Below are 10,476 nucleotides of genomic sequence, written 5' to 3' on the forward strand. Positions count from 1 at the left end.
CATCTGTGTTTCTGCTGACTGATCCTGCAATTTATTGTTTTGTTCTGAGATTCTGCTTGGCTGATCAACAGTTTTCTCCTTAATGGACCTTGTTTGTCATCTCCTTCTATCAGATTAGTGCAAGCATTATTATTCTTCTGTGTGTGCACTGAATATTTTATATTAGCAGCATTTAATTATTTTAATAAGGTTTTTTTAGCACTGCAACTTTCACCTGCCTGTTTTGAAGATATTTCTGAGTAAATCATCTATACTTTTTTATCATCTAATTACAATTTTTATTTAAGAATGAGGGAAGTTTTATTATTTTTGATGACGTTTTAAGGTATACGACTTTTTAGCTATCTAAATTTAACGCTTTTTATGTTAATATTTTCTAAATATTTCACTTTAATGTTTTATATAGTTACCACAGGAGAAACCTGAAGTGATTTGCATTTTGTTGAATTTTTATTTTTTTTTTCTCCCAGGAAATGTATGAGGTTGCCAAGAAACTTTGCTCCTTTTGTGAAGGTCTTGTACATGATGAACATCTTCAGCATCAAGGCTGGGCTGCCATAATGGCCAACTTGGAAGATTGTACATATTCTTACCAAAAGCTGCTTTTCAAGTTTGAAAATGTATATTCAAGCTATTTGCAGTCCGTAGATGATATCAAGTTGAAACTTACACAGTAGGTTTGCTGTTAAATTCAGCCTCGAACTCCAAAGTTACTATATTTTGAACTTATTTTTTTGAATGTTGTATGTCTAGTGCTGGTTCTAATTAATCAAGCATGTATTTGTTTGATTTGTGTGTCACAGAACATTCTTTCTGTTCTATGCTAGTCATTTTTTAACTGACACTTTTTCATTGTATTCATCAGCACACAGAAACCTGTATTGAATTATGTGGAAGATATGCTTGTTAATGAACAGCTGTTTAAGAGCTGGCATCCTTCCAAATGTGCGCTAGAAATAACTAGATAATAAATTTAGACATTAATCAACGTTTTTAAATGCATATTTGCACTTGTGAATTAATTGCATTTTAATACACTTAAGCAGATATTAAGAATGATGATCTAAGTTGAAAGTATGAAGTCATAACACAAACTTTGGGTGTATACATATACCTTTGAGGGGGGTGTGTGTGTATATATATGTGTGTGTGTATACTTGTATCCTGAAAACTCTGGTTGTTACTTCAAGGAAAATCTTTAACATCTTTATGGACATTATAGTATTATGGTATTTCTATGAGTGCTTTGCCTAATAGAATGTAAGTGGCTGTTGGATACTTAAAGAAATAAAACATAAATATGTTTCATCTTTTAAAAAAAAAGTTGAACTTCATAGCTTTTACCAAATATATAGAAACTATTCAAACTCTGCAAAAGTAGTCAGCCAGAGGATGCTCAGTCTTTGCTAATAAGCATTAATATCCATCCAAATTGGCAACATGAAAGTCCCAGTTGTGTGTGTTAAAAAAAAAAAAGTCATATCTCAGTTGTATCAAACTGTACGTTATTACATTGCACTATAAACATAAGCTTACTTGGAAGTTTACAAGAGTTCATATTTAGCAGTGGAAGAGAGCAAAAATTGTAACTTCTGTAGCTGTTGTTCCGTGATGTTGATACTGAACACAGTATTTTGAAAGGGTAGTTAGCAAATTCCTTTTGAAATCTGCTTCAATTCTAAAATAAATAGTACTTTATGTTACAGGTGGTTTGTGTCTAAGTTTTTATGTCACATTGGCTTCTAGATACTGATGTTTTTTTCTTTTCACCCTTTTTAAAAAAGCTTGGGTTCTGCTGTTTCTATCATGGCCAAGATACCACTGCTGGAGTGCCTAACGAGACATAGTTACAGAGAGTGTTTAGGAAGACTGGATTCTTCAGCTGAGCATGGAGGGGCAGAAAGTGAAGAAACTGAGGATGGGAAATCTGCTGAATTGGTGCTTTATTCTGATATATCTAAAGTGAACAATAAATCAATGTTAGCCTCATTTTGCAAGTCAGTTGAACATTCAGCTTTGGAAGGCACAGATCCTGAAAATGTAAAAGATGCTAAGGAATCTGGTCAAAATGCTGCTGTCCAGGACAGTGAAACATCAGTGGAATTGAAAGATGATGATCAGCCTTCTTTCAATGTGTCTTTGCTAGACTGGATAAATGTTCAAGATAGACCTAATGATGTTGAATCGCTGGTCAGAAAATGTTTTGATTCTATGAGCAGGGTAAGTTAATAGTTTTTTAAAAATCAAATTATATTGCATTGAATGTTGCTGTTTATTTTCTAGATCCTGGTGCCTTTGAAGTGACTCAACTTTTTGTAACTCATCATTTGTCAGATAACTTTCTGAATGGAGACCAAAGGAGAGACTGGGAGTGGGGGAAAGTATTTTAAGAGTTCTTGAGTGTTAAGAATTTAACCTTCAGGAAAATGTGTATTTTCACAATGAATTCTTGTTACTTTGTTTGTTTCTCAAATAGCCATTCTGTTGGAAAGCCGATAGCTTCTTGTGGCGTATAAGCAAAATGACTTTACTTCTATTCTTTCTTTGCCTTTTTCATAGAAATTATGCTTATAATGAAAGATTTTCCTGGACCAAAGTTAGTGTTCTTTGTGTTAAAAATACTGAAGCCTTGATTGAAACGTAGGACAAATTCATGTGGCTAATTGTGATAAATTTACATACTTAAGGATTGCTCCTTATTTTGTAATGCTTTTCCTCTTCAGATTCCGCAGTCTGTACCCTGGAGAAGTGTTTCCAGAATGAAAAAGTACTATGTGTGAAAGCTTTTATACAATTGAATAATAGATTGAGGGGAAAACAGTACTTTTATTTACGTTAATATTGAGGCATATAAGCACCTTCTTTTTTGAGGATTAATTTATGTGCTCTGTAAGTGGCATAAACCATGCATGTTGGTGAAGAAACCAGTGCTGTGACAGGTAGCATGACTTCACAAGATAGTGTTCTTTTCACTGGATTCACACTTAATAGATGGCATACCATAACCATTTTTTGAAGTATTTTTATTAGGAAAAATATTAGCAAGAAGTATTACAAATGTATTACTTTTCCATAGCTTGTATTCCAATTACTTAGAACTGATCTGCTTGTCTAAGAAATCAATTAAAACATTCATTTAGTGGGTAAAGGCTGGTGAGTCTTGTAGCTTTTTCCCATCACCCTCCCTACTGCGCTTTCCACTGAGTCATATTCATCACTTGTTCTGATTGTAGCTGTATGGACTCTCTTCCAGGGTAGACCATGTCCATTAACTTTAAACTACTACTTCCCCCTGCACCCTGTCTTGTCCCCTCAACTAATGTCCCTTCTCCTTGTAAGGATCCTGATTTCTATGATGGTCTAGTTGGAATACTTCAAAGAAATTCATGCTGTGATACAAAATCCATAGACTCATTAACTCAGAATTCTGAAACAGATGACAGATATAGGCACACGTTGGATTAAAAAAGAAAAAAAAAAAAAAAGAAAAATATTAAGGTTGTGAAAACTCACTTAGCTAGCTCACCTTACCTTTCAGCATGTCAACTGCTAACAAACGTTTTTTAATTTCCTTCCTTTTTTTAGCTTGATCCAAGGATCATCCAACCCTTTCTGTCAGAATGTCGCCAAACTATCGCCAAACTAGATAATCAGAACATGAAGGCTATTAAAGGCCTTGAGGATAGGCTCTATGCATTGGACCAGATGATAGCAAGCTGCAGCAGACTGGTGAATGAACAAAAAGAACTTGCTCAGGTAATATACATTTGTGCGTGCAACATTGGAAGATGGTAGATTTTTGATATATGTATGCTGTTAAAGATCACAATGAAACAATTGCATGTTTTAATGCAAGATAGTTTTCAACATATCATACTAGAGATGCTGAAAAAGGTGCTATATTCGTAACAATTTGACGTGTAAATATTGGTAGTTTTTACATCTTGTGGTCATCATGCTGGAGACCAGGGTGCTATGAGTTGATTCATCTTTGCTTAGTTCATCCAGTCTCTTGTTAAATGGAAGACAGAAATGGAAAAAAACTCAGTAATGGAAAGGGAAGATTGTGCATGAAACTGGCATCATTTCCAGGTGGCATGTCCTGAACGCTTGTGTCACACCAACTAATTCATTGGTTGGTTCTTAATACGTTGTTATCTTCTGACCTTGGACTAGATCCAGAGTCAAACAAATACAACTGGATGGTTGGTGAGCTGCTCCACTGTCTTTTTATGCTTTCTCTTGGTAATGTTATTTAGCTCATGTGCCACTCCATGCAGTTAGCTTTTCTTGTTCTGAGGCGGCATGTTGTTTTATTTTCTGAGCTGAAAAGGGCATATATCACCCTGCTGCATTATGTACTTCAGGAGTTAGAAAAATTGGAGACCCTCAGATTTGAGTTGTGGAGGGATTTTCTGTTATCCTTACGATCTAGAAATAGAAAAACAGGTAGAAAATTAGAACTTCGGTTGGAGATACAGAATAAAAGAGTAGGTTAAATTTAATTTTGAAGGGAAAAACTGAATCCTTGGTAACTTGTCACTCAACGATACAGGATCAGGGAAGAGGTAATGTGCTTAATGGTTGATCACCAAGCTCATAGTGAGGAGAGTGAGTAGTGTGCCTGTACTAGACAATGTCTTTTGAAGTGATAAGAAATTTGATTGTAGACTATTTTAAATGTAAATTATATAGCTTCTGTTTTTTAGAAAACATTACAGTGCCATAATCAAAATTTCTTTATTAACTACAGTTTTTGTAAAAGAGCTTCAGTTAACTTTATACCTAAGATTATCCTCTAATGCCTTGTTTGCAACAGAGTATATTAAAATCTCTACGTGGTCATTATTTGACGTTCAGATTTTCACCATTACATCAGAGTTGGGACTGTGAAGAAAGGCATGAGTTTCTTATTTGTGCTTGCATGTTGGTATATTATTAGTAGGAGTAAGAGAACAATGTTATCTCTCTATCTTGGGGTGGTTAGAGCCCACTTTTGAGGAGGAGGGAACTGGTCTGACAAGTCATGTAGGACCCAGGCTTCTCGCTGCATCTTCTGGCTGGTACGTAAAGGTGGGTGCTACCAGTGCTTCTGGCAGCACTGTTTAAAAGCAGAGCCTGACTTCAGATAATTTCAGTGAGTAAGTTTAGAAGTAAGTTTGTGCTAAATTTCAGTCTTGCACTGTTTATATTGTAGGCTGGTGCTAAATCCAAGGGAATTTAGCATGATGGAAAGCTACTCTTCCATCTTCTACGTGGTTGCCTAGTGCTGTGAGTGGTGGTTTTAACTATGTTTTCCCTCTTCCCTGGGATGAAGAGCCTACCTGAAGTTTAGCAGTCCCGCTTTTGAGTGAGATGCCCAGAAGTCAGTTGGAAAGACTTTTGTCACCTTGTTTAAATGCTAACATAAATGTAGAATTTGTACCTTTTGAAGTCTTGTCAGAGACTTAAACTTTGAAATCTTCACCTTTGCCTTCTCTTTTTCTAAATTGTCTATTCCTTTACTTATGATATAGGAGCTTTTAAGAACAGTCAGATAGTGTGTGATGGTGTGTTTAGGTTTTTTGTTGGTTTTTCTGAAGCTTCAATTAATTAAATTTGTGATTAAACAAGTGATTAAGTCTACTACCAGATGCATTTATTCCTTGATTTTTATTTGAGCCTTAGGAAGTATTTTAGTACCAGTTTTAGCAGTTGGTTGGATACTGTTTAGAGAAATTAGATGCCAAATTAATGCCAAAAATTAATACCAAAAATTAGGTATTAGAGCTGGTATCATGTTACTCATTCAAATGCTAGTCTACATAGAAATCTAAGAAGAATGGTGAAATGCAAGGGTTTAATTACATTTAAAAATATAGATGAAGACTTTTGTTTTTTTAAAGGTAATGTTCACAATTTGTGTGATAACTGTTAATATTTGGTGTTATCTGAAGAAAGCTCATAAAATTTTCCTTTACATCACACCTTCCAGCAGTGAACTGTTTCTGTTCATAAAGAAATAAAGTGGAGGTACTTAATAGAACAAGGGTAAGGAACATACCAATGGTAATCCCACTGACAGTATTCATATTGAAAGCTGTAGGCTTATTTTCCCCAGGCGAGCAAAAGCTGATGTTGTATCCAGAATTTGAGTTGACTTTCTACTCCAACCTCAGTTCCATTATTAAAATTCAAACCAAACTTATCCCATGGAACAAAGTCATCTGCTGCTAGAAGGCTTCATTGCTTAGTTAATTTGCTTGTTCCTGGACCTACCTTAAGAGTTCTCTTACTTCCAGTCAGCATTTCTAATTAACTGACCATTGAACAGCCTTTTATATGAAAAGTTACATCCATGAGTTATGTAGTTGAATAGTCGATCTCCAGCCCCTAATGTTTAATATGGAAAGCTGCTTTGTTAAATTAAAAAACTTGTTTTTCTCTGTGGAAGCTGGGATTTGTAACATAAGCGTACAGAGTTGTGGTCAGTAGGTGGCATTATGTAATAACAGTATATGTCTAAGAAATTTGGAGCCTCTCTAATCTTTCAGTGTGGTTCTGCCCAATAGCTTATCCTTTCCAACATTTTCTTGCGTTTGATTTTTCTTTTTTAGTTTCCCTATTAGTAGTGTAGCTTTTCAAAACATTTTGTTATATCCAAATGCATTTCTGTCAATTAGGTTCATGGAAGTGTTACTCTTCTATTAGCTCTTAAACATAGTCAAAAAACCTGGTTGGCACATGGCCTTCTTGATTCTGGGCTTGTTCTCTTTCACTTCCCACAAGTTTTTGGGAAAAGGGCTTTGTCACTGTCCTATTCTGTACTTTTATTTTCCTTCTGCTTCTTCTTATGTCAAAGAAAACCTTAGATTTATAGGTCTGTAGTGATTCAGGGTCTTCTCAACTGCCTATTACATCACTGACTGCCCTCTCTGTTGATTGTTTAAACTTCAGTCTAAAATGTCTTTAAATGTTCTTTATTATTGCTCCTTTGATTTGGAAATAATCTTTGGGAAAAATCCTTAACGGCATTATCATACCTGTTTTTCAGGCCCCTTCTTAGTTTGACTCTGATGCTCATGTCATGAATCCTGTCAACCTGACTGGGGCTAGAAAGGCAAGAACCTGTGAAAACAATTGATTATTTGGATCTTGGATTTCTCCACAATTTATTGAGGTTTCCCTCCCTCTTTTCTTCTTCACTGGCTTACTGCAATTTTTCTTAACTGGCCTTTTTCTAGTATGCAGGGATTTTTCTTTCTGATTTGCATACAAGAGTAATTTTAGTTTAATTTCTATTTTAAGGATAGGTCCACAGATACAGAAATGGCAAAAGATACTCAAATTTATGAATAGCTTTTTGGAACTGAGAGTAAAGCTGGAAGGGATTTTCTGTCTCACTGCATCCAGTTTTGTGTAACTTCAGGCTCCATGCCATGTGACTCATTTAAAAAGCTTACTGAGCTGCTATTTAAAAGCAATTATTTTTTTGACTTTATTCCCGTTGCAAAGTTGTATAGAGTCTGATTGTCCTAATGTTTATAAACATCCATTAATCTCAGATCTGAAAGTATTCTTGGCTAGTTCAAATCTATATGCCCTCATGACTGTGCCGCCTTTCATTGCGATGTCTGGCAATTCCCTAATGATTATCACAGCATGTTTCTTCAATGGCTTTGTCTTCCTTAAATAAATAACCCAAGTTCTTTTGATGGGGCTATTCTCCTCTTCTTCATCTCATAACAGTTCTTCCCACCTTTTCTGGTTTCCATTCGCTTGGCTCAGATAGTACACACAGTTAAAATGTTTGCAACCTGCTTTTGTTTCCCAGAGGGGCCTTGCCCATTCAGTACGTAAGTTCCCCAGAGTTCAGTAAATGGTTGACTCTTCAGTATTTTCTTCCATCTTCAGGCATCTTCTTCCTTCTCTTGTCATTACACTTCATATACTTGTTTGATACCTACTTTGATTTCTATGCTGTCTGTGCTGTTCTCACTAGGGTATAAATATTTATTGCAGGCTTTACAAATGTGTTTTGTAGCATCTTATGACAGGATTGCTTTACGTTCAATATCAAATCAATAATGACAGTGTTTTCATTTTTCAGCAGTTTTGTATAACGTTCTATGGTTTACTGTTCTTATCAACTTCAGCTTCAGAAAGAAACACTTAAGACTTCAAATTCTTTATTAAGAAAGCAGAGGCTTATAAACAAGTTTGTAGAACTACAAACGTAGTGACCATTGTGATGTTCAAGCAACATGTCAGACACATGATACGAATGTGGACAAAATCAAAGCTAAAATTGATGTTGAGTGGTATTTTCTTGCCTGAAGAACCACACTGTTTCCAGCAGTATTTTATCTCACCTGTTGAACATGATGGAGACATTGGCCGGGTACAGTAGTTGTTATGCTGGCAGCCCCCCGTCTTCCCTGTCTCTTCTGTGTACATGTACATATGTTACCTCCTGTAATCAGCCATCTAAGACACATTTATCTAAGGCAGTCCATCTTCCCTGTTTTGCCCCCCACCATTTTAGGGATTACCTGTTAATATCCACAGTAGATAATTCTTTGCCATGCCTCTTATGTGCAAATCGGATGTCTAGCTGCGATCTTGGCTCGCAAGAAGAATTAGTTTCATGTATGAATTTCTTTATGCAAAAAAAATATTCTGTAGCCCACATTAGTACCGAATGTGCTCTAAATTAATGTTGAGTCTTGTGTATGCCAGAATTTAACAAGCTGGTTGTTTGCAGAAGTTAGAATGACGGTTAATCCCCTCCATCCAAGTAGCTACTTTTCTACTGCATTAACTTTTGTGATCTTTCACTGGTGTTGGTTAGTTATGTGAAGTTCTTATAGGGTTGTGTTGGTAACTCTTTGGGAGGGAAATATCAGATAAGATTTATTTGAACTGGATTGTAGATTGAAAAGACAGTAGCTTTGATACTTCTCTGTTTAGCATTCTGTTATACCCCTCAATGGTTACAGTAAGTTTATTAAAATGCTTGCATTCTTACAGAGAAGGTTGATCACTTCCATGCTTTTTGATTGTCACAAAGCTTGAGTAACAAACATGTCTCTTTTCCTCTAGGGATTTTTGGCTAATCAGAAGAGAGCTGAGAACTTGAAAGATCCTTCTGTGCTGCCTGATTTGTGTTTGAGTCATGCAAATCAGCTGATGATTATGTTAACTAATCACAGAAAACTGTTAGACATTAAACAGAAATGTACCACTGCCAAACAGGAGCTTGCAAATAATCTACAAGTCAGACTGAAGTAAGTTACAACTTTTCAACTTTATATTGCTTCCCCTTGCATCAAGACTGTTTAAAGAACGTGTGTCTTAAGAAAATCTTTGGTAGTGCATAGAGTTTTTTCTTAATGGGAGGGAAAATAAAAGTTGGATCACTTCAGTTTGTATATGAAGTTATTTGTAAGAGTGAAACTATTATTTTAAGAGAAACTTTTCTTAGAGTTCAAATGGTCTTCATGTCAATAAAACGATATCCAAGAACCTACAGTCTCATCTCCTCTCATCAATCTCGGAAGCCGTCAGTATCTTATTTAAAACTTGGCAATTATATTGGATGTTTTCAGAGGATTATAATAATCATAAATGAAATACTCTTTAGTAGCTTGTGATCACATCAAAGCAGAAAAACATGCCAGTACTTTGATTTACTTGCAGTTCATGAAAAATAATTATATCACAGCCGGTAAAAATGGCAATTTTTCATGTAAGCATCATTACTGTATAACATGGAAGGCAGTAAGTAGTCTATATTGCTCAATGGGAAATAGTTTTTCAAACTACTACACTTAATTAAGCTTTTAATAATTTGTCATATCAGATACATAGGAAAAGTATACAGAATTTAATTTTTGGAAGAAAAAGCTTTGTTTATGCTAGCAGCTAATAATTAACCAATGTTGTGACCCTGTTAGACTTGCATGCTGGATATCCATCAAGTAGATTTTTTTTTTTTCTTCTTGAAGAGACTGCAGTTTGTATAGATGAAGCAGGTGCAATGTGCAGGAAGAAATAAAGCAGAATCAGCAGTGCACTAGTGACAAAGATTCTGTTATATTTGTAAAATAAATTACTGCTAAGTAAATTGAAATGTGATTTTGTCTGTCTTCACTGCCTGTGCATCTGCTCTTAGCCCAATTAAAAGATTACTTTTTTGTACCATTTTTCACTGAGCAGATATTTATAGATAGTACATAGAACCTAGGTTGCTATAAATATCACTTTCCTGTATGTTAAAATATTTGTGTAGTATGCACTTAATTCAGGAATTATTAGAGATAAACACTAGCATCCCTTTGGAAGGAATAAGCTAGTAGGGTGTGGAGAGCGAATGCATAGAGGATAGATTTGAAGAAAAGAATAAAGCATACATGCTTCAGTAAAAAAACAACAACAAAAAAACCCCCAAACAAACAAAAAACCAAACAAACCAACCAAAACCCAAAGCACACAACT

The 10,476-nt window shown here is 35.3% G+C and overlaps 1 protein-coding gene across 1 annotated transcript in view; it reads left to right on the plus strand.

The window, feature by feature from the left end:
• Positions 1-470: 470 nt before the first annotated feature.
• Positions 471-10,476, plus strand: part of RB1CC1 (RB1-inducible coiled-coil 1) — a gene marked incomplete at its 5' end in the record, with an annotated part of 46,410 nt that continues 36,404 nt past the window's right edge. The window contains 4 exons of the mRNA XM_009695599.1: positions 471-673; positions 1,785-2,220; positions 3,586-3,756; positions 9,082-9,266. Of these exons, the coding sequence (XP_009693901.1) occupies positions 471-673; positions 1,785-2,220; positions 3,586-3,756; positions 9,082-9,266 (995 nt within the window). The remainder of the gene's footprint in view (positions 674-1,784; positions 2,221-3,585; positions 3,757-9,081; positions 9,267-10,476) is intronic.

The sequence above is a fragment of the Cariama cristata genome, unplaced genomic scaffold (assembly GCF_000690535.1).
Source record: "Cariama cristata isolate BGI_N322 unplaced genomic scaffold, ASM69053v1 scaffold9362, whole genome shotgun sequence".
NCBI classification, from domain to species: domain Eukaryota; kingdom Metazoa; phylum Chordata; class Aves; order Cariamiformes; family Cariamidae; genus Cariama; species Cariama cristata.